Here is a 24900-nt window from a genome sequence, read left to right as displayed (position 1 = left end):
CCCTGGAGCAGGTGGCCTTTCTGTGTGGGCTGAGGGCAAGTGACCAAAGTCACATCTTATTGAGGCTTGTCAGAACCTCTGCCAGTTTCCTCGCCTGTGATAGGGACAGAGGCTGATGAGTGGAATGATGTCCAGTCCAGGAAGCGCTTCCCACCCAGTGGTCACCATCGTGGAGGGGCAGGTGCGCTCCAAAGGAGGTACTTCCTCCTTCCCCGACGGCCCCCATAGGACTATCCAGTCTCTGTGTTTTCTGCTTAGGAACCAAATGAAGACAAGGTGGAATGTATAACTGTCCAGCATTCTATCCGTAATAACCGTGCTCTAATATGGCTTATGAGTGCATGAGCCCCACAGTATCATGCACAATATGAAATGTTGAATATCCCTTGTTTGCGCTGATAAATACATTCATATACCAATCAATGGATATTAGATGCCAAACCTGGGCCTTGTAGAATTAAAGGTTCTTGGTGTATGTCAGCAAACCTGATAGGTTAGTTTTTTCTATATGTCTATATGGTTTTTGTTCTTATTCTCTATTTGAATAGTTTTATTCTATTTTTATTTTTGTGTATATGTTTTTATCACATTTTAAATAAGTGTCCAGTATTTTTGTGGAAACTATAAACCCTCAGCGTTGCCGTCTGGTGTTCAGGATTCCTACCCCACATCCACAAACCCTGCATCATTTAATTCTCTTTCTCTCCCTAGCGGTTCTCAGCAAGCTAACTGCCTCTCTCTAGCACCCGCCTTCCCTCCCCCGCCCCCGGCCCAGGCACACCCGCCTCGGGGCCATGACCCGCGTTCTGCTCTGACAGGTTTGACACGCAGCTGGCCCAGGCCCTGGGAGAGTCCGTGTTTGAGAAGGGCCTCCGCGAGAAAGTGGCCCAGGAGAACACCAGCGTCCGGTGCGAGCTGGGCAAGCTTCAGCAGCACCTGAAGGTGAGGGGCGGGGGCACGGCGCCCCCCTGGCTCTTGGTTGCTGGGTCTCAGGAAACCCCTCGCGCGCCTGCTACAGATGGTGCGGGGCGAGAGCTCTGTGTGTGGCCGTCCTGGTCGGCCGGCCTTGGCCTGCCGGGGTCACGGAGCCCAGGGCGCCTGAATCAACAAACCGTGGGTGGCAGGTGATGGATAAGCAGGCCTCCCTAGCTCCACGTCCCTCACGATCTTGCTCCGGTCCACCTACCTGACTTCTGAGCTGCCCACCTGGGAGCGGGGAGAGGCTTGGCTCAGGATGAATTAGCTGTAGACCCAGCTAGGGGCAGTGCCCTGTCCACTGCAGGTTCCAGTGCAGAGGGATTTGATTAACATATGACACAGGCACCTCCCTCAGCTGCTCCTCAAGGCCTGCTGTGGCTCCCTGTTACTCTGGGAGAACCTCTGCACCTCTTAGCCTGGCGGGCAGCTCCTTCCTGATGTAGCCCAGACTTCTTTCACCCTGGAGCTGACTTTCTAACCTGGAAGAGTCATTCCTGGCCACTTTGCTTCCCTGCTCCAGCATCTCAGGCCCAGCCTTGGCAGGTACACAGCTTTCAAATGGGGCACACACCTCCTGTTTGTGCTCTGAGGTCTAGCTCTAGGGGCAAGGGCGTTGCTTCCCACAAACTCGCCACCCCAGCCTGTCTGAGCTGTCCCAGGGAGGGGCCCTTGGCGTCCCACAGGGGGCGCAGCGGGGGGCCGCGAGATCCAGGTGGAGATGGCAGTGGAGATGACGTGCACTGAACAGTGGAAAGCGCCCTCCCGCAGGTTGTAGAGGTGTCCCAGGGGGAGCAGGAGTACGGTCATGTGACTTCGGATCTCTGCCCACTTTGTCTCTGTAGCGAAAGGAGCAAGAAACCTTGCAGCTGAAGCAGGACGTGGAGAAGCTGCAGGCCCAGAAGCAGGAGCTGCTGGGGTCACCCTCTCTGGGGGAGAATTGCATTGCGGGCTTGAAGGAGAGGCTCTGGAAGCTGGAATCCAGTGCCCTCGAGCAAGAGAAAATCCACAAGCAGCAGGAAAACACCATCAAGCAGCTGGAGCAGGTAGGAAGGTCCCGTCCAGGGCGATGCCCTGCCGCGTGCTGACTCCAGTGCAGAAGGTTGTTACCCAGATACGACATAAGCGCCTCACTCAGCGGCTCCTCATTCTTCTGTGGCTCCCTGGCACCCCAGAGAACCTCAGCCCCCCTAGGTCTGCCATTCAGACCTTTCATGATGTAGCCCCTCCTGCCATCCTGCAGGCGTCAGTGTCAGCTCCTCCGAGAAGCTTGCCCTGGTCTCCTTCTTGAAAACAACCCCACCTCCATGCCACTCCTTAGCCGTTTGGTTCTCCTTCATAGCACCTGCCATCGTGTGCCATAGTGCTTTAAAAAACGTGCTCAGTGCTTCTCTCCCCCGTTAGGATATAAATTTCAGGGAAGCAGGAGGACTTTTTGGTTGATCTTGCTTATCAGGGCATCCCCAGAGCCTGGAATGAGGCCGGTGCATAGTTGGTACTCATTAAATAACTGTTGACCCAATATCTGGTGTTTATTGAGCGCTGTCTGTGTACCAGACTCAGCCCTAAGCTCTCCGCACATCTCACCTCATCAATCTCCCCAAGAAATTTATATGCTGAGATATTAGTATTATCCCCACTTTACGGATGTGGAAACTGAGGCTCAGGGACAGGGAGAAAATGGCAGGGACGGAATTTGGAGCCTGCACCATCTGACTCCACAGCGCCTCGGATACCTGTGCTGTGCACAGCCTCCAGGGAGATGGGAGCCCCGATCTTTGGAAAACGCAAAATAACTGAGGGGAATAAGGCAGGAATCCAATATTCTTGTACCAGCCCCCTCAACGAAGCACCTGATGAATATTTTGTCTGCTTGTTTGTTTATATGCCCAACTCATTCCACAAAGAATTTGAGGCAGCTTATAAGATGTATGCATAATAAAATAGAAGAATAAATAAAACAAGCCAAACCAGAAAAACACAAATTAAAACCGGTGCTAAGGAACGGTGGGGTGGTGAATTAATAAGCAGACACGCAGAACATACGATCTTACACACTTAATAGGTTTAGCTCTAAAATTCCTGGTGGCCAGAGAGAAAGAGGAAATGTGAGTTACATGCTTTTTTATCATCCCCAAGATAAAAACAAGCCAGGTTTTTGAGGGGAAGCAAGGCTTTTCTTGATGCTTAGTTCTAAAGAAATTTCTCATGTGGGATTTCATAAGGGGTAATTATGTTGAAATGGTTTTAAGGTTGGAACTCCTTTTTCAAGAACGTCTGACCAGGCAGCATGAATACGTAAAAGCAAATAAACTGAGCAGCTCTGGTGAAGTGGGGGCGGTCAGGGGGAGGCTGGGGTGCTGGCCCTTGCTTCTCACTTATCCCCACTCCATCGGGATGGAGTCTGCTGAGTATTGAGACATGGATGTGGCAGGCGTGGAGGGACAGTCTGTAGTGGTTCAGAAAACAGCTTCTTTACTCACTCAGTCAAACCCATATTTATTAAGCACCTACTGTGTGCCAGGCACAGGGTGGATGCTAGGGATACATCTGTAAACAAGACGAGTGTGGTCTCCACTCTGCCGAAGGTTATAGTTATGCTGAGTGTTATGAGAAGGTTTAACTTGCAGATCTGGTTTGGGGAGCAGGTTTGGAACAGTCAGGGAAGACTTCCTGGAGGAAGTGACATTTACTGAAGCTGAAAGCTGAAGGATGAGTCTGAGTTGGCTGACGGGGAGAGTTCCAGGTAGGGGGAACAGCCAGTGCAAAGACCTGGAGGCAGGGGAGTCACGTGGCATTTAAGGAACTGCAAGATGGTCACATGCAGATGGGGTCTGTGTGACGTTAGGCGAGCCCCCTGTTTTCTCTAGACTTTAGTCTCCTCATCTGTACAATGAAGTCGGAGCCTTGTCAACCCCCTAGCCTCCCCCCAACCCCAGCTGTGAATCTGTGAAGGTTCGTGAAGGAGGTGGGATATCTGTGCAGGTCGTTCTGGGACGTAGAGGGTGGAACAGCGTCACATAGCAACCCAGAGTCAAGAAAAGAGTGAGCACTTTGGAAAGTTGTGTTACCTCTTGAAGATGTCACCAGGGGACCACTCGGTGCTCGGAAGGAGAAATGTGCTACGGTGACCTCAGGGACCCGAGGCTGAATGCAGCTTCCCAGTACCCCCGTCAGCTTACACAGGAGGCGAAGCTGACTCAACCCTTTCATCCATCTTCAGCTTCACCCATCATCTCACACTGCACTGGGCTATTGTAGACATCCAGGAGATATTTATTGATTACAACATAGCACTTTTTCCAGGAAATTTTATGTTAACTCATATAAGCTTGACATAAATGGTATTGCAGATGTCAGGAGTGTCCAAGAGGCTAGGAAAAAAATGAAAAAGAAATATTACATTTACTTGCTTTAAATGCTCCTCATTTTGGATTATCTTCCCATAACCTCTGTCATTTTAAAGGAGGCAGGGAAGGAAGTTGGCATTTAAAGTGAGCCTGCTTTCTGCCGAGAACTACAGTAGGGGCTCTGATGCACGCCATTCTTCTTCCTCTTCACCACAGTCCTATGTAGTAGAGAATATCATCAACGTTGGGAAAGACCACAGTTGTCTTTTTTTGACTGCCTGTCCATGTTAGAGAGGCAACAATTGTAGCCTCATGAAAGCTTGCTGTGAGGTGCCAGGGCAGAGTAGCAAATGGTCAGGACGTTGTAGTTTCTACAGTCTGACCCTCTGCACTGGTGGGTTCCATGCTGCTCCATGACCAATAGCATTGAAGAGGATACATCAATGAAAGCTTAACAGTACAGGTTCCTGAGGCCCGTATCCTGGAGATTCTGACCCAGTAGGTCTAGAGTGAAGCCCTGGAATTGAAATTTTTTTAGAAAAAGGCACCAGGTAATTCTAATATGCCACAAAACTTGACAAGCAAGAGCTTGGATCAGTCTCTCAATTATGAAAATCAAGAAAGTAAATTCTTGAACTAGAATTGGATCCCATGACTTCTGCCTCCAGTTCTGGAGCCTTTTATGTAAGATGGCACAGCTTAAACATCACACGCAGCTCTTTTCCCGCCCTGAGCAGGTGTTGGAGGCTCTCATTGAAAAGACTCACCTCTTTAATGGGAACACAGTTCTTGGTTATGTCAGGCTTCCGGGAAGGGAGGGGCCAATCCTTACTCTGTTTTCAAAATAATGGGGAAAGAAAACGTAATCTTTTTGTGCCAGGCGTTGTGCTAAGTGCTTTATATGTCATCTCATTTCATTCTCACAAATGTATTTTAAGAAGGCTGTTTTCTACAGAGCAAGGTAACTAACCAAAGGCAAAGTGAATTGTCAAGGTAGCATCTTGGGCAAGTTATCTCCCTCTCCAGGATTTCCTGTCTTCATAAGTAAACTTTTATTCTACCATCCATTCACCCACCTATCCACCCATCTAGAAGAACTTCCCTGATGCCTGCTCCAGGGATGACAAATTTGTTTCATTCTGAGAGTGTTGAGAAGGATTCCAAAATGATATCTAATCTCGGTGGCAAAGAGTGTGATTGATTAGTGACGTTATGTTATGACCACGGAAGGGATAGAGGCAGTATTTGGGCTATTTATCTACCATTTCTGACCTCCCTGGCTGCCTGGGGCGGGGTGGGGGGGATAACTCGACTCTCATCCATGCAGTCCCAAAATGAGAAATGCAGCTGAAATGCTAAGAACGACACGGACGGTGTGGGTCACCCTCACGCGCTGTCCTTGCTGCCCCCAGCTCCGCCAGCGGTTTGAGCTGGAGATTGAACGGATGAAGCAGATGCACCAGAAGGACCAAGAGGACAAGGAGGAGGAGATGGAGGACATCCGCCAGTCCTGCCAGAAGCGGGTACGTGAGCCACGAGCACAGCTGTGTCCTGGGGTCCCGGCAGGGTCAGTCTGGGTGCCTCATCCTTAGAGGGAGGGGAATCCCAGGGCCTGGGGACGGACTCTTCAACCACCTGAGACCTTAGCTTCCTCAGTGCTTTCAAGGGTGCTGGAGCAGACGTACCTGTCCTAACTACGATCCTCTGAAACTGTCTAGCATAATCACCCCAAGATTTCTACCAAGAGCCCACAGTGCCATGTGACTGATGCTTTGGGTAAGGATTTATATGTTTCAAGAAAGGGACCAGTCCCTTCTGGCTATTTGCCTTGCACATCACTTCTTACATTTTATCCAAGCTCTTTGCAGACATTTCAAACAGTGTATAAGAAGGCAGTAAACCCTTGAAATCTTACCACCAAGGCACCATCATTATTACTATTTTTAAATGTTCTTTCCTCTCTCTCTTTCATTGTACCCACAAGTGCATATTTGTAGAGATACCATTTTACTTAAATGGGGTCATGCTGCTTTGAAGCCTGCTGTTTTCACTGGGAAGTTTGTCCTGGGCCTCCTCTCATGTCAGTAAATGCGGATCTAATTTACATGTTTAATGTCTCATAAAAGTATTCCACCTTAGGCGTGTGCTCTCATTAATTCTCTTGTCATTGGACATTTTCTGTTTTTATGGCCAATGCTGAGACAAACCTCCTTACAGATGCATTCACTGATGTGAATGTGTAAGATGAATCTTTAAAATGGAATTGCTGAGAAGCTTTGGGTTAAGCCTCATTTAACAGGTTTTGTCTAGGCAGGATTTCTGTGGGCCTTTCATAGCCTTGGGTACATTGTGAATCTCCAAGAAGGGGCCGAGTAGCATTTCCCAAAGTTGACTCTGATTATTAGTTCTGTAAACAGAGACCTCCAAACTGCAGGGCCTGAGAGCATGGGTGCTGGAACTCATAGACTCTTGGTTTGAATCTTTGCCCTTCCAACTTAACAACTGTGTGATTTTGGGAAAGTGATTTTAAACCCTCAACTCCAACTAAACTACATTCCATTCTCTGTATCCACCGCTGGTCACTCAGAGCCAGTTTACAAGACACACAAAAAGCCAACGTTGCGGGCTTCCCTGGTGGCGCAGTGGTTGGGAGTCCGCCTGCCAATGCAGGGGACACGGGTTCGGGCCCTGGTCTGGGAAGATCCCACATGCCGTGGAGCAACTAGGCCCGTGAGCCACAACTACTGAGCCTGCGCGTCTGGAGCCTGTGCTCCGCAACGGGAGAGGCCGCGATAGTGAGAGGCCCGCGCACCGTGATGAAGAGTGGCCCCCACTTGCCGCAACTAGAGAAAGCCCTCACACAGAAGTGAAGACCCAACACAGTCAAAAATAAAAAAAATATATAAATAAACTAATTAATTTTAAAAAAATGTACTTTAAAAAAAAAAAATTAAAAAAAAAAAAAAAAGCCAACGTTGCTACTTTATTTGGAGTCACAGAGGCTTGGATCAAGTCCCAGCTCCATCAGCTATCAACTGTGGGGCGTTGGAGAAATCACGTAACCTTGCTAATAAGCCTCACTTCTCTCATCCGTAAAATAGGATAATGATGGCCCCCTGCCGGGTCACAGGGAAGATTCAAGGAGATCACAGATGTGGAACTATTGCACAGAGCTTTGTAATGTAACCCTTGATGGTTGGAAACTTATGAGCAATACTGGTGTGTGTGTGGATTTTCAGGTAGCTGATCCTTCCAGAGGAACCAGGGAACAAACCTGGTGGTTGCCTTGCTCTTGGGTGTGACTAATCCATCCAAGAGAAGAAGGGTTCAAGGACTTGGTGCTCTGCAGAGCCCCCCAAGAGCATCATCCTGGGCGGGGCTGGAGGAGGCCTCAGTGGTGTCAGGACCTCGGCGGAGACGGGACTCTAGTGAGCAGGTCCTGGGCAGATGGGGTCGCCTCGGCATCCTATCATCGCTCTGGGGGGTGGTGAGGGGAGTAAGTAAGAACTGAGCCCCTCTCCACTCCCAGTGGTTGGTGCTGCTGCATCTGCTGCCCTTCCTGCTCCTCAAATACTCCTTTTGGGGCCCCTTTAGAGCTCAGCCCTTCTGGGGGTTTACATGGATCATCCCAATGGGCCAAGTGTGTTCCCCCCAGAACTCCCCAGAGTTGGAAAAGAAGAGTCATAGATTTTAGGTTCAACCAGACCTGTGTGCCCTTGAGTAAGTCTTGTAACTTCCCTAAGACTCAGTTTTCTCATCTACAAAATGGGAGCAATAAGAGAAAATGTTCTACCTTACCTACGCTGTTGTGAGAATAAGATGAAAGAATGGCAGGTGCCTTATAAACTGTAAACTGCTGTGAATTATCATTGAGGGGCCAATTTCTGCTTATTTTCCATTATTGCATATTTGGAAGAAATGAATGAGATTCTTTGAATACCCAGTGGGCACCATGTTTCAGGCTGGGTTCTTTATGTCTGTCAGCTTACTTAATTCTCATAAGCACTCTGTAAGGGTTATAGTACTGGTTCTACAGATGAGGAAAATAGAGTCCCAAAGGTGAAGGGTCTTCCCCAAGGTTACCTCACTGGGAAGTAAATGAGCTCGGACTTGAACTTAGGTCTGTCTGACTCCAAAGCCCAATCTCTTAACCAAAATAACTAGATTTAAAAAGTTTTTTTTTTAATTTTGCAAATGTTTGGACTATGGAAGGCCATTTAGGAAGCACTTGATAGAAGTCAACCTTGGGCAGTGCTGCATCCTTTAGCACTTCCCTGCACATGAACTCACCAAAGGCTCTGATAAGTACTGCATGGAAGGCCCTGTTAACTCAGTGGCTCTCCCACACTTATTCTAGCGTGGACTTCCCTCCCTTCCCCACACACACACAGTATACGTGTGAACACCATGTGGAAATGTTCTACAGAACACACTCCAGAAAACTTTGCCCTGCTTGATACATAATTTTTATTATATATTTCTCAAAACGAGTTTCAGCTTTTGCAGTCTTCATTTTAAGCAGGTGTGAGCAGAGTGCCTTGTGTCTCTCACTCTTAAAAGAGAATTTTGAAATGAACTTTCTTCTGAAATGACCATCCATCAGTACTTTTTTTCTGTCCGTGGGTCAGGAGATGGAAGCCCCCAGTCCCTGCCCATGTGCCCTCAGGTGAAGGGAGCACAATTTCTAGTGCATTCCAAGAGTGCCTCCGAGCATCATGAGTGCCCCGAGCCAGGACCCTGATGAGTTGGAGATGTGACCCAGACCCTCCTGAGGCTTTTCCATGGACAGATTTATAGAGGGGGAGGGGGAGGTCAGAGAAAGGTGTTTTTCTCCTATGACAGATACTAACATTGACTGCACATCTAGTGACTGCTCTGCTCAGTCTGTCTATCACCAGGGCAGGAAATCAATCGTTAGAGACCTGGGTGGGAATGCCGATGGCTGTCTCGTGTGGCACAAGAGCTGGGGCCAGGAGACGGCATGCTGACTGTTCTCAGCAGCAGTTGACGTAGGAGTCTATGCTTCAGGACCGCTCTCTGACTCAGTTTGCTCGTCTGTGAAAAGAAGGTCATTGAGAGCACAGGATGGAGAAAGGAGGAAGGGGTGAGACAACACACATGAGAGAGTCTGGTGCAGAAGAGGATGTGCAAAGCACCGTTATAGTGGGGCATCCACTTTAGCAGGGAGTGCCTGCCTTTGCTGGGTGATTACTGAGAAATCAGCCAATTGTAAACTAAATGAGTTGCTCGTAGCCAAAGGTCTTAGTCAGTTTGGGCTGCTATAGCAGAATATCGTAGACTGGGGGCGTGGGGTGGGGGAGCTTAAACAACAAACGTATATTTCTCACAGTTCTGGAGGCTGGAAAGTCCAAGATCGAGGTGCTGGCAGATTTGGTGTGGGGTGAGGGCCCTGCTCCTGGCTTGTAAATAGACGGCTGCCTTCTCACTGTGTCCTCACGCAGTGGAGAGAGAGAGGAAGCAAGTTCCCTGGTGTCTCTTCTTATAAGGGCACTAATCCCAGCATGGGGGCTCCACCCTCATGACCTCATCTAAACCTCACTATCCCCCAAAGGCCCTATCAGCAAATAATACTGCATTGGGATTAGGAATTTTGGAGAGACAAACGTGCAGTCCAAACACCAAATAATCTCAAATGCAACTTTTTTTTTTTTGCTACATCACAGTGTATTTAATAAGCGAGGTGAATGCATTTTATTGTGCTGGATACAATGTTGTGCAGAGTCTTAAAAAGTCAGAGTGCCAAGACTTGTAACTATTCAAGCTAGGTCATGGCAGAGGAAGGAGACATGTGTTAGGAAATGGGAAAGGAACTGGGGGCGGGAACTTCACAGTGAATGGCAGGGGGCTCCCCGTAATTGGCCAGCTCTCCCCATAGTTGTCCGGCTCCTGAGCTTTTAGGCTCCCAAGTCCTCTGACAGAGACACCCCCTCCAACTGCTAGGTGAGCCGTTGTGGAACTGGGCGAGGGGCCATGAACTCCACCTCCCCCACCCCATCCTCCAGAGGGTCCCTGCCTCGTGGGGTTTGTCGGGTAGAGCTCTTGTATGCTATGCCTTCATCTGCCCTTTGTGCCCACAGCTCCGCCAACTGGAAATGCAGCTGGAGCAAGAATATGAGGAGAAGCAGATGGTCCTCCATGAGAAGCAGGACTTAGAAGGCTTGATCGGAACCCTCTGTGATCAGGTAAGAGGGAGACACCAGCAGACATTGGGGAAGCGCATCCCCTGCCTCCGGGGGCCCTGTTAGAGAGCTGATTCGTGGGGAGAGCAGCTGGAGGGGTCTTAGGACCAGCCCAGGGTAGGCCTTTCAGCTGGCCTCCACCTGCTCCTCCCAGGCGCCTTCTTCACCAGTTCTGTCTCTGCCCTCACTCACTGCCTCTTCAGAGGGCACCTTCCAGGGGGGGAGTCTTCACACAGCAGGGTTCTTGGAAGAACCCTTGAGAATAAAGAGAGTGGGCCCAGCCACAAGTGACAGACGAGGTCGCCTTGCCTTCAGCCGCTGTCGGGGTGAGAGTATAGACAGCCTTTGCTTTGATGGGCTGACTGTGAACGGCTGCTGTGCTCAGAGCTGGCCTCGTGAGAACAGACTTCCGCTGAAGGCAGAGTCAGGCCAATGGCGCTTTAGACCCTAGCTGGGCCACTTCTGTCTCCTTGGCTTTGCGTGATCTAATGAACTGCTCTGAGCTGCTGGAGAGCAGAGCCTTGTGGGGTTGTTGCCGTCGTGGCCGTAGACCAGGGTTGTCAGCTGCAGCACTGCAGACGTTTTGAGCTGCATCATTCTTTGTTGTTGGCGGCCGGGGGTGGGGGGGTGCTGGGGGAGGTGGCGCTGTCTCATCGTAGGCTGTTGAGCACCATCCCTGGCCTCCACCTCCTAAATGCCAGAAGCATCTCCCCCAGTTGTAACGACCACCAGTGTCTACGGACGTTACCACGGGTTCCTCCAGGACGCAGTCAACCTCCCTCTTTACAGAGAACCACTGCTGTGAAGGAAGCAGCCAGCAGCGCCCAGAGCCAGCTCCCGGTATCAGAGTTGGGGGGAATCGCTCCTCCATGAAACCCCGACATTGGAGAGGAATGCTGGTGGCTTCCATGATTTCTTTTTAAATATCATAGGAGTGTTTTTTAATGTATCTGCTTAACTTGTGTTCATTGTCTTTTAATTAGTAACGACCTTGCTGTCAGTAACCTCCCCACAGTCGTTCGTCTTGTTCACAGAGGAATGTGGGCCCCCTCCAAACGGTCATCCAGGGCAGCCAGGCTTCGGACAAATAGGTGCTCACTATGTTTTGTTTTGTTTTTTTTAATTGAGTAAATGAGTGAGTTCTAGAGCGGGACCCCTACAGCCGTGAGAGCGAGAGTCGGAAGCTGAGGACACCAGTGGGAGGACTACATGATCTTCCTTCTTTGGGTTTTCTGGGTTTTCAGCCGAGCAAACTGGGGCCACTGAGTGCAGAGCCACTGAGGCTCCTCTCCCTTCGGCATCCGCGCGAGAGAGAGCACCCCAGGATTTGATTCTGGAATGATAGTCGGAAATCGTTGGGAGAAGGTTGCCTTCTATCCAGCATGGTCTGTTTAAGAAAACAAAGGAATTAATCCAGTAAAGAAAGGTTTTTATAAATATTGCTAAAATTTGAAGTTTTACATGCAAGGAGAAGGTAACTTTAAGTGAACGAGAAGCTAATTTTGTGTTAGTCACCAAGCTGGAGCCTTTGAATAACATCGCATTGGATACTTTTAAATGTCTTAGTAAGACATTTGCCAAACACATGGGAAAGTAGAACAGACAGTGTAATTGATGCTTGTGCGTCAAGAGGACAGGGTTCACAGAAATTAACATTTTGCCGCATCAGATTCCGATGCTTTTAAGGAAGCAAAGCATTTCAAAAACAGTTGGTGGCCCCTTGGTTTCTGTTCCTCATCTCCCATCCCTTTATCCTTCCATCTTTTCGTCCTTCACTCCCAGAGGGGACCATTCTCCTGAGGTTGGAGGCTTTAATTCCCCTGTGTGTATATTTGAACTTTAACTGTATACAGTACATGTGATTCTGCCTTTACTTCTACTGCCCTTCCGTACTCTGTTTTTGAGATTCCTCCATGATAATACATGTAGCTCTAATCTGTTCTTTTTAAACTGCTACACAGTATTCATTTTCTTTAATCCTACTCTTCTGTTGGTGGATATTTAGCTGTTTCCATTCTAGGACACAGAGCTACAGTGCATATTCTTATACGTGTCTCCCTGTGCACGTGGGAAAGAGATTCTCCAGGGTATGAATCTAGAAGAGCAATTGCTGGCTGTTAGGAATGTACCATTTTGGAATTATTAGATGTTGCCCAGATTGTTCCTCAGAGTGATTGTGGCGGTTTACATTGTCACCAGCAGTTTTTTCTTTGCTACCACACATTCCCCCCACCCCCGACACGTGGCACTGTCAGACATTTAAAGATCTTTACCAGTTACTGAGTGTTAAGTTGTACGGCTTGTCCCTCATGACTAGTGAAGTTGTGCATTTTTCACGTTTATTATGGTTTTCTCTTATGTGAGTTGCCTGTTTGTAGTGTTTTGTCTTCACCTTTTTTTTCTATTCATTATTCACGATCCTGATCCAAGATGCTAATCCACTTTTGGTTGTATGTTTTGCAAATATCTCCTACTCTATGGATAATATTTCACTTTGTTTATAATGTTTTTTACTTAATAAAAAGTGTTTTTTATATAGTCATATTCATCAGTTATGGTTGATTCTTTTAAGATTTCTTTCCTTAACAGAGTTCGTAAAGATATTTCACCATATTTCTGAAAATTTCTAAAGTTTTGAGCATTTTTAGGCCTTTAACCCAGCTAGATTTTATTTTATTTTTTAATTAATTAATTTATTTATTTATTTTTGGCTGCGTTGGGTCTTCGTTGCTGCGCATGGGCTTTCACTAGTTGCGGCGAGCGGGGGCTACTTTTTGTTGCGGTGCGCGGGCTTCTCATTGTGGTGGCTTCTCTTGTTGCGGAGCATGGACTCCAGGCACGTGGGCTCAGTAGTTGTGGCTCGCGGGCTCTAGAGTGCAGACTCAGCAGCTGTGCCACACGGGCTTAGTTGCTCCACAGCATGTGGGATCTTCCCGGACCAGGGCTCGAACCCATGTCCCCTGCACTGGCAGGTGGACCCCCAACCACTGTGCCACCGGGGAAGTCCCACCTAGATTTTATTTTGGTATGTGTGAGGTAGGAATCTATATTTTCCCGATATAGACCACCTTTGTTTTATTTCGTGAGTAATTTTTTCTACAATTTCCATACATGTATGGCTGTGTTTTGGGGCTACCCATTCTGTTTAATTGGTTTATTCTTCAGTTCCTGCACCATGTGGTCTTAATGGCTGGGTTTGATAACTTGTAAACAGCTTATCTTTCTCATCTCTAAAATTGTCTTAGCTATTTGCGATCCTTTAATCTTCTTTTTGAGATTCCATAACAAAGCCTGGTGGGGATTTTCAAATGCATTGGTTTGTAAGTTAGTTGGGAACAAGTGACATATTTTTTTAATATTGAAGTATTGCAATCATGAGCATGCTGTGTTTCTTCATATATCTATGGCTTTCATAAATATATTTTTTATTGTAAATTAATACCTTATAATAATAAAAAATAATATTTATTTTATTGTTTATTTTATTATTTTTTTCCATATAAGTCTTGAGCTCTTCTGTTAGATTTACTTCTAGGAATCTTGTTGTTTCTGTGGCTCTTAGAAGTAGAATATTTTTCTATAGTTCTATTAATTATAGTGGTACATGGTGATACACTTTGCTTATAATTGTGTTATAGTTTTCTCTTTATATATTTTGAGGTTATATTTTTAGGTACATTTAAGTTTGTTATTGTTTTATTTCCTTGGCACATTGTACATTGTTCTTCTAATTGTTGTATGGTGTCCCTTTTTTTCTCTGTGAATTATTTTTGCCTTATTTTATTTTGTGTGATTTCTTTTAGTTTGCCCGCAAGACCTTTTTTATCTCTTTGTTTTTAACCTTTCTCTGTGTGTGTGTCCCTTAAACAGATGGATACTTTTTTTTTTTTTTTTTTTAAGAATTTATTTATTTATGACTGTGTTGAGTCTTCGTTTCTGTGCGAGGGCTTTCTCTAGTTGCGGCAAGTGGGGACCACTCTTCATCGCGGTGCGCAGGCCTCTCACCATCGCGGCCTCTCTTGTCGCGGAGCACAGACTCCAGACGCGCAGGCTCAGTAATTGTGGCTCACGGGCCCAGTTGCTCCGTGGCATGTGGGATCTTCCCAGACCAGGGCTCGAACCCGTGTCCCCTGCATTGGCAGGCAGATTCTCAACCACTGCGCCACCAGGGAAGCCCCAGATGGATACTTTTTAATGCAATATTTTAGTCTCTAACTTTTCATTGGAGAATTCATTTACATTTATATAATGACTGATACATTTGAAATTATTTCTATTCTTTTGTGTTTAATTTTGTTGGTATTGCCCCCTTTCTTTGCTTCTTCCTTTATTCCTTTCCTCCTTTGGGGTAGATTGATAATGTCTTCTATGATCTCTTTTGTTCTATTAGATACTATCAGTTCCTTCATATAAATGAAACAAGTGAGGCTCAAAAGGTAAAGCACATTGCCCAATATCATATAGGTTGTTAGTGGCCTACGTGAATTCGAAGTGAGGTCTATCAATATATTATTTGAAAACCTGTATTTTTTAATTAAATCTAACACCATGCTGCTTAAAAAGTGATTAAGGTTTAGTTAACTAGAATTATCCTTTTCTGGGCCATCTTCTTTCCTAATGTTATCAGGCAGTCCAGATCTGCCATTAATTTGCTGCGCAACCTTCAGCTACATACGTTCTCTCTAAGCCTCAATTTCCCCATCTGTAAAGTGGTTTGATTACCCCTAATAACATTTTTAGATCATTTGTTAAAAGTGCTTAGAGAGTTCTTTGATGACAGACGTTGAACAACTGCCCCAAACAATTTACCCTTAATGATAAATGGTGAAACAATCCAGGTTGGAACAGAGTTTCCCACAACAACACTAAACATCATTTAGTTTTATTGGTTAATTATTCACCAGCTTTATCTAAATTTGAATCTTTGTGCTGCAAAATGTAAACTTGCAGAATGACATTTATTTCCCATTAACCTAATGAGTTTTGGGGTGGTTTTTTTTCTCCTCCTTTTGCGTAGCAGTTTATTATGAAGGGGAGGATGACTTGGTCTGAGGTTTTGTTGTGAATTTGTTCGCAGTGATCCCTCTGGAAAGGAGATGGTGCCAGCATTTTCAGAGCCTTTCTGGCAGCAAGAATGGGGTCATCCTGAATGTCCCTGATGCTGACCTGCCCCACAGGAGAATTAAAGGCACTTTAGGATGTGTGCAGAGCAAGAGCAGATACAAAAATGAGGAAGGTGCAAAAGCATGCTGCTTGAGTGTAATCATGGCAAAGAATCTGGGCTCTCGAGTTAATAAGTCCCGGCTCAGATTTCACCAGGCACTCTGGTGCAGTGGTTAGAGACTTGAATTCTAATACTGAGCTGCCTGGGTTCCAGTCCCTGGGTAGCCACTTAGGAGCAGTGTGGCCTTGGGCTGATCACTTACACTCTCTGTTTTATCGGTTGTGCCTCCATTTCCCTATGACAGTACATACTGAAGAGCTCCACACAGCTCACAAGACGTGAGCTGGCCCCAGGGAACTTCTCTCATTCTGTGACCTTCCCCATCCCTGTGTTTTATACCCTCATGCTAATCACCCAGAACCGCATATTCAAGATGGTTTCTCAGCTGTGCCCCTTCCTGCACCTCACCTAACTAGCTCCTGCTTACTTGAGACTGTGTCTAGTCCCATCCCAGCCTTGGCTGGGATGCTCCTCTGTGCCTTCATAACACCCTTTTTTTTTTTTTTTATTTAAAGAGCAAAACATAACCTCTTTTCTTGTATATTTTACTAAAATTACCTCTTTGCAGTCAGAAAAGTTGGGTTCGTATCCTAACTCTGCCACTTATGATTAGCTGTGTGATCTTGGGCAAACTGCTTCACTTTTGTAAGCCTCAGTTTCATCATCCATAAAATGGGAATCATAATACTTCACACCCCATAGATTCACCATGCGGACTCCACGTGTTCATACCCATAAAGCCTTTAGAACAGTGTCTGACGCTTAGCAAGCCCGAAGTGTAAGCTATTACTATTTTAATAAAGGCAATAATAATAATGTCATTTTAAAGAGACTATCACAGGAGTGAAATGCAGTAATATGTGACAAAGGGCCTGGCACCATGCCCAGTCCTCAGCTCCTCAGCTCAGGAGGAGATATATATATATATAAATATAAATACACACACCTCAGCATTTTAAACTTAACAAAGCAATAAATCTGAGAACTAAGAGGCTATATTCTAAGAACCAACTCATTTTTCAAAGAATTCAGAACTGGCAGTAGAAAAATAACACAAAGTCTAGAGGAATACATTCCAGGTCATCAGACAGTACTCATAATCTTTTATATTTGTGAAGCATTTGACAGCGTACAAAGTGCTTTTCGATCCATTATCACATCTGATCCTTATCTCAACATGGAGGATAGGGATTTTTTTTTTTTTTTTTACCTCTTCCTTTATAGATGAGGAAACTCAGGCTCTGAGAGGTGGCATGACTCAGCCTCAGTCCCACTGCCAGCAAGTGGCGAGCCAGGGTTTCAAGCCTGGGCCACCTCATTCTAAATCCCAAGTTCTTTCTAGAATATTCCGGGGCATTCTGAGCATCCAGGAATTGGTTGCACTTGGTGTGGAGGCACAGATGTCCAGGGGTGTAGAAACTGGGTTCCATGGATGACACACCTGCACCCCATTTTCTTGAAAACTCCCCATCTGACCAGTGATGCCATGTTCCTTCCTCTGGTCTCCTGCAGAGAAAGGGGCTGTTAGTTTCTTTCAGAGACATTAACCCCAATGCTTTTGAAGTAGGTGTTCTGTTTCTAGGGGAGACCATGGGCTGTCAGGGTTTCACGGGGCCCCTACCTGATTCTGCACCTCCCTTGGTTTGTCTCGGCCTGTACTGTTGGCCACTGGGAGTTGTTAACGAATCTAATTCGCCCTCCCCGTGCCAAGTCCAGGCTGCGGCTTCTTCAGGAGCCACGTGACTACTGTCTTGGAGGACAGGATCCTGGGGGAGGGAATGTGCTCACCTCTGGGCAAGGTCCCTCTGCAGAAAATAGCCTGTCTTTATACGAGCAAAAGAGACCCGCTCAAGGGACAGAAGAGCTTGATTTAGACCTTCAAAAGCAGCACAGGTATTTCTAATACCATTTACTGATGTGTAACATACATGCAGGGAAGCACACCTTATCCCACCTGTACTGCTCATTGAATTTGCATCAGCTCTTAAAGCCGGCACCCAGATTAACACCACAAACAACCCTGCCTCCTGTATTACCCAGTCACTGCCCCTCCAGGGTAACTGCTGTCCTGACTTCTGTCAGCAGAGGGCCTCGCCTGACATGTAAGCTCTTGCAAGGTGATGGCTATGGTATACATTATGCGACAGAATAACTTTGGATCCTTACAGGCTGTGATAACAGTCATGACAGCAGCTCAGATTTGTTGTGCCTTTACTATGAGTCATGCTGTGGGCTAAACACCTGTTTAATTTCCACAGCAGCCCTGTGTGGTTGCTGCCATTCTTTTTTTTTTTTTTTTTTACATCTTTATTGGAGTATAATTGCTTTACAATGGTGTGTTAGTATCTGCTTTATAACAAAGTGAATCAGTTATACATATACATATGTCCCCATATCTCTTCCCTCTTGCGTCTCCCTCCCTCCCACCCTCCCTATCCCACCCCTCTAGGTGGTCACAAAGCACCGAGCTGATCTCCCTGTGCTATGCGGCTGCTTCTCACTGGCTATCTATTTTACGTTTGGTAGTGTATATATGTCCATGCCACTCTCTCACTTTGTCCCAGCTTACCCTTCCCCCTCCCCATATCCTCAAGTCCATTCTCTAGTAGGTCTGTGTCTTTATTCCTGTCTTGCCCCTAGGTTCTTCATGACCTTTTTTTTTTTTCTTAGATTCCATATGTATGTGTTAGCATACGGTATTTGTTTTTCTCTTTCTGATTTACTTCACTCTGTATGACAGACTCTAGGTCCATCCACCTCAGTACAAATAACTCAATTTCATTTCTTTTTATGGCTGAGTAATATTCCATTGTATAGATGTGCCACATCTTCTTTATCTATTCATCTGTTGATGGACACTTAGGTTGCTTCCATGTCCTGGCTATTGTAAATAGTGCTGCAGTGAACATTGTGGTACATGACTCTTTTTGAATTATGGTTTTCTCAGGGTATATGCCCAGTAGTGGGATTGCTGGGTCGTATGGTAGTTCTATTTTTAGTTTTTTAAGGAACCTCCATACTGTTCTCCATAGTGGCTGTATCAATTTACATTCCCACCAACAGTGCAAGAGGGTTCCCTTTTCTCCACACCGTCTCCAGCATTTATTGTTTGTAGATTTTTTGATGATGGCCATTCTGACCGGTGTGAGATGATATCTCATTGTAGTTTTGATTTGCATTTCTCTAATGATTAATGATGTTGAGCATTCTTTCATGTGTTTGTTGGCAATCTGTATATCTTCTTTGGAGAAATGTCTGTTTAGGTCTTCTGCCCATTTTTGGATTGGGTTGTTTGTTTTATTGATATTGAGCTGCATGAGCTGCTTATAAATTTTGGAGATTAATCCTTTGTCAGTTGCTTCATTTGCAAATATTTTCTCCCATTCTGAGGGTTGTCTTTTGGTCTTGTTTATGGTTTCCTTTGCTGTGCAAAAGCTTTTAAGTTTCATTAGGTCCCATTTGTTTATTTTTCTTTTTATTTCCATTACTCTAGGAGGTGGGTCAAAAAGGATCTTGCTGTGATTTATGTCATAGAGTGTTCTGCCTATGTTTTCCTCTAAGAGTTTGATAGTGTCTGGCCTTACATTTAGGTCTTTAATCCATTTTGAGTTTATTTTTGTGTATGGTGTTAGGGAGTGTTCTAATTTCATACTTTTACATGTACCTGTCCAGTTTTCCCAGCACCACTTATTGAAGAGGCTGTCTCCTCCACTGTATATTCTTGCCTCCTTTATTGAAGATAATGCTGCCATTCTTGTTTTGCTGATGAGGAGGCTTAGGCTTGGGGAGGAGAAAGGTCTTGTCCAAGGTCACACAGTGTGAGTGGTGGAGGCACGATGTTCCAGGTTCCAGAGAACTTGGACCCTGGCCGCTACTTTGCCATCTTAGCTCACAAGCCTTCCCTTGGCTTCCAGATCGGCCATCGGGACTTTGATGTGGAGAAGCGTCTTCGGAGGGACCTCAGAAGGACTCACGCACTATTGTCAGACGTGCAGCTCCTGCTGGGGACCATGGAGGACAGCAAGACGTCGGTCAGCAAGGAGGAGCTGGAGAAAGTGCAAAGCCAGGTGGGTGTCACGGGGTCCTCCCAGAACCCCACGGGGAGGATGCTGCGGCCAGTGGGGGGAGAATGGTTCTCCCACCCAGACGGGCGTGGCCACAGCCCTGATGTCTGACTTTCACAGACCTGCGTGGAGGTGGAGGGCACTGCGGGGCTGGATGGGTCACATGGATATGGTAGATGAGGAAGGGGGTTTATAAATGACTTAGGAGTCCTGTTCCCTTCTTTAGGGCTGAGGCAGAGTGAGTTTGAGTCCGTGGGCAGATCAGGGCCCTGGGGCAGGATGGCTGAGTGCAGCACGCACGTGTGCCTGTGTTGCACGCGTGCGTGCGTGGTGACCAGCGGGGCTGGATGTGAAACAGACAGTGCTGATGATGCAGACCCTACGTGAGGGTGAGCACCTCCATTCACAAGAGCGGTGACTCACGCAGGGTCCCGCAGCTAGAGGGTGGCAGAGTCGGGATTCAAACCCAGGTCTTCAGGCCCCACCTTCCCTGGCTGCCTCAGAGAAGAACGGGAGGCGGACGAGAGGTGAGGCCAGGAGGGAGCTGAGCACCTCAGGAGACATGATGGGCTCAGACTGTCCTGGTTTAGTGCTAAAAGTCCCGTGTCCCGGGCAAGCCCTCAGCCCCGGGGGCACCAGGACAGTTGGTCACTCATTTCTCTTCATGGCCATGTCAGAACATTAGAATCACTTGTGCTTGAATGTGTCCCCTCCCTCAGTCCTCGTGGTACCCCTGGGGGAGGGCAAATGATATTGTGCGCATTTAACAGCTGGGAAAGTTCTGTCCACAGGTGGGAAGCAATGCACCCAAGGTAACACAGCAGGTAGGTGGCAGGGTTGGGATTCAAATCCAGGGCTCATGATTCTAAGTGCAGAATCTGGGGGCTCTTTTGCTTCACCCTGCGTCTTCCTGTCTGTCTGACTGACCAGGTGGGTGGAGGACCCTGAGCCTCCTCCGTCAGGCAGTCAGGATGTCTGAGCACTCAGCCACCACTCAGGCATCTTGGGTTCATGCGGCCCCCTTGGCAGGAGGCCCTGTATTCTGCCTGTCTTCCATCAAAATATTCCTGATGCCGTCCAAGTCCCCCTCTCTCCGTAGGTGAATGTTCTTGGAAAGGAACCACAGTGGTTTTGTTTTTTCCTCTTTTCTTTTTTCTTTTTTTATTATTCATGAGAAGTCTCCCTCTGCAGGGTTAAAATGTGTGTTCTTGGAAAATAGTGGTATTTAGTGAAGGCGCCTTGAGCTGAATCAAAGCTTCATTCTTCTGAAAGTCCTTCTTCCCCATCTCTGCATCCGGCTCCTATCAAAGAGAATTCACAGCCTTGGCTTTCTGTTGCTGTTGTCATGGAAATTGTTATAAGGATAGGATCATGTGGACCAGAGGTCAGGGTACAGTTGCTTTGGCTCCCAGCACACGTGTCCCGGATGCCAGAGTCAGAGCTAATCAAATAAAGTAGCGATGACATTGGGCATTGCTGTCTCTCCTCTCCCGTGTACGGTATTTGTCCTTTACCTGAAGCCTCCAGGGACAGAGGCAGGGAGAGCAGACGGGAGGGGGGAAGGGAGAGGGAGCTAACTTTGCTGCCGGCTGTGTCTTCAGTGCTGGACTATTCCATTCATTCCTTCATTCACTATTTATGCTGCATCTACTGAGTGTCAGGCGATGTGCTAGATCTAAGTATATTACGGTTAGTAAGACAGGCATGGTCTTCTCCCTTTGAAACTGATGTCTGCTGGAAAAGAGGACAAGCAAACAATGATACACATAAACAGAAGTATCCCACACCTTAATTCAGGTAGTAAAGGAAATAAGTGGGGTTATTATAAATAATAAAAGGAATAGGGAATTGCAAGGGGTCTCGTTTAGCTTGGGTGATCAGCTAAACTCCCCTGGGAGAAGAAGCAGGCAGAGACCAGAACGTGCGGGGCCTGGGAGGTTTGGATTTTATTCCGGGGTGATGAGAAGCCGTTGGGACGTTCTGAGCAGAGCGTGACATAATCGGATTCAGAGGATCACTCCTCTGTGTGGGGAAGGGATTGAGGAGGGATGAGTGCATGCCGTTAGGAGGCTAGAGTACCCCTCTAGGCTGGAGGAAAGGGTCTCCTGGGTTAAATGGTTGTGGGGATGGTGAGAGGAGGCAAAGTGGGGGCTGGTTTGGAGCTGATGGGACTGGTAGATGGTCGGGGTGGCAACAAGAAGTGCATTACTTAGATCATCCTCACCAGAACCCTAGGAGGTGGCTATTTCTATTTTTGACCCATTTTACTAATAAGGAAACAGGCTCTGAGAGGTTGAGTAATTTACCCAATGGCACACAGCAGCATATGTCTTAATGCCGCCAGCGCCGACAGTTCTGTACCCATGATGTTAACATTTTTCAACCACCTACTATGTATCAGGCTTTTCCTTGGAATTTCGGGGTCCCCAAACTTGGCTGCACATCCGATAACTTAAGTACCGTTTAAAAATCACAGATTTACAGGCCCCCCTCCTCCTTTTTTCTTCCCATTGAGACCCAGGATCTACATTTTTTTTTAAATTAATTATTTCATTTTTGGCTGCGTTGGGTCTTCATGGCTGTGCGCGGGCTTTCTCTAGTTGTGGCGAGCGGGGGCTACTCTTTGTTGCGGTGCACAGGCTTCTCGTTGCAGTGGCTTCTCTTGTTGCGGAGCGTGGGTTTCAGCAGTTGTGGCACGTGGGCTCCGTAGCTGTGGCTTGCAGGCTCTAGAGCAGAGGCTCAGTAGCTGTAGCACACGGGCTTAGTTGCTCCACAGCATGTGGGATCTTCCCGGACCAGGCCTCAAACCTGTGTTCCCTGCATTGGCAGGCGAATTCTTAACCACTGCACCACCAGGGAAGCCCCAGGATCTACATTTTCAACAGTCACATGAGGGGATTCCAATGCTGGTCTTAGGACCACCATTTGGGAATCATGGGCCTTGTTTACCCCTCAAAACTCCCTTTCAAGTTCCATGGCATAGGCCCATTTTGCAGATGAGAAAACTGATGGTGAGGTTATATTAGTGTGACAGAGCCTAGTTCAACCAGTTTTACAATTCATTAAATATTGAGTCAGGAGAACTGGATCCCGCACTTGCTAATGTTGTGACCTTCGCCTGTGACAGGACCTCCGTGAGCCCTTCTCCTGAGGCAGAGCATTGTCATCGCCTCGTGTCCCAGGTGCTGGTGGGGGTGGGGGCCAATGAGGTCTAGCCCGCGAAGGCTTGAGAAGCCTGAACACCCTCTGCAGCCTCTACAGCTCGCTAACCATGGTGCCGGGTAACCTAGAGAAAGGTTTTCTCTCTGAGGGCAAAGATGAGGGAATGCGTTTGAAAGCACCTGTTAGTGAACTGTGTGTGTTCAGCAGATCCCGATAAGGTGTCCACTCTGGACGAATTCAAGGCCAGGCTGCGGGGATAAGGAAGAGCCTTTCCCGAGAGGGGCTCCCAGTCTAGGCGAGAGGCCGACCTAGGAGCAGACTGTGGCCAGCAGGGTGTTGAATTTTCCTGGCGGAATGTTGGGGTTTAGCTGAAGAGGATGCCCTTGATTTAGCTGTGGGAGAGGAGCTGGTGGCTTCAGCTGTCTCCTTAAAGGTGGGAACGAATGGCTGGCTGGGTAAGATGCACATGGGCGTTGTAGGAGGGAGCACCAGGGGCGGGGGCGGGAGGAGACAGGGAGCGTGTTCCGCTTGGCCTAGTGTTGCTGGTGTGCAGCGTTCCCCGGGGAAGAGCAGAGAGGGTAACGTCGGTCATCGAGGCTGGAGTCAGCTCGTGAACGGATTAGTGAGCCCAACTAAGGAGTTTGGGTTTTATCCCAAAGGTGATAGGGAGCTGTAGAGAGCTACAGAGCGGGGAAGGGCACGGTCAGAAGTGCTTGTAAAAACAACGGCAGGGGGCTTCCCTGGTGGCGCAGTGGTTGAGAATCTGCCTGCCAATGCAGGGGACACGGGTTCGAGCCCTGGTCTGGGAAGATCCCACATGCCGCGGAGCGGCTGGGCCCGTGAGCCACAATTGCTGAGCCTGCGCGTCTGCAGCCTGTGCTCCGCAACAGGAGAGCCTGCGATAGTGAGAGGCCCGCGCACCGCGATGAAGAGTGGCCCCCGCTTGCCACAACTGGAGAAAGCCCTCCCACAGAAACGAAGACCCAACACAGCCATAAATAAATAAATAAAAATTTAAAAAAAAAAAAGTGCATGTATCCTTTAAAAAAAAAAAAAAAAAAAAAACAACGGCAGGATTCTAGGCCCAACTGAAGCAGTGATGTGTGGCATGCCGGGCTCAACCAGAGGCATGGGACGGTTCCCCTAGGCAGAGCATCTCCCAGAGCCCCTGCCTTCTTCCCAGGTGGGCAGGCATTCCCCTCTGCCCGTTGCCCTACCATCTAGAGTCCCGAGAAAATTATTTGGCTCTTTCTGCCCAGTTTCCCTCCATTGGGAGACTTGGCTCTGTCTCAGCCAACACCTGAGGCTAAAGACTCTGGGGTAAAACATGGAAGACTCTCGGAGGAAAGACACACACCTTGTGAGTTCAGATCCTGCCTCTGCTACTTAATTAGTTGTACGATTCTGAGCAAGTCACCCTGTCTTTCAGAGGCTCCTTTTTCTTACCTAAAAAAAAAAGAGCCTGATATTCCCAGCTATTGGGCTAGTATAAAGAACCCTAGACCCTGGATTCAAAGGAATTCTCTAAATTGAAAACTACAAGACAATGAGTTTTAAATGTAGAGCTGCCCACTGGCCCCTGCGTCCCACCCCGCGGCGTCAGCTGGTGGAAGACTTCGGATCCTGGGCCCAGGATTGCACAAGACCTCTTGGACAGGTAGACAAGGCCATGTGTGGGGTGGGTCTAATGACACCTGTTCTTCAGGAGCAATTACTAATTAATTCCCGTGGAATGCTGCCACTGGAAACAAACTAATCTGGAGACAGAAGCAGTTCCAACAACCAAGATATATCATTGAGATAATCGCTGTGCATAAATAACATCTGTGAGCAGCAGATGCCGGCACCTGGCTCCGAGGAGAACGTGGAAGGTGATGTCTGCTCCCGGGCAGTGGCGGCTTTTTGTTTAAATTTGATTCATGCCT

At 47.4% G+C, this 24900-nt stretch overlaps 1 protein-coding gene across 1 annotated transcript in view; it reads left to right on the top strand.

Moving 5' to 3' along the window:
• The window catches only part of MYO18B (myosin XVIIIB), a 220840-nt gene that overhangs the window by 115052 nt on the left and 80888 nt on the right, over positions 1 to 24900 (top strand). Inside the window, exons 23-27 of the mRNA XM_036823428.1 lie at positions 819 to 942; positions 1821 to 2021; positions 5738 to 5848; positions 10424 to 10528; positions 19664 to 19816. Of these exons, the coding sequence (XP_036679323.1) occupies positions 819 to 942; positions 1821 to 2021; positions 5738 to 5848; positions 10424 to 10528; positions 19664 to 19816 (694 nt within the window). The remainder of the gene's footprint in view (positions 1 to 818; positions 943 to 1820; positions 2022 to 5737; positions 5849 to 10423; positions 10529 to 19663; positions 19817 to 24900) is intronic.

This window comes from Balaenoptera musculus, chromosome 14 (genome assembly GCF_009873245.2).
Source record: "Balaenoptera musculus isolate JJ_BM4_2016_0621 chromosome 14, mBalMus1.pri.v3, whole genome shotgun sequence".
NCBI classification, from domain to species: Eukaryota; Metazoa; Chordata; class Mammalia; order Artiodactyla; family Balaenopteridae; genus Balaenoptera; species Balaenoptera musculus.
Note: the sequence above shows the minus strand (reverse complement) of the source record. Positions and strands in the feature narration are given on the sequence as shown.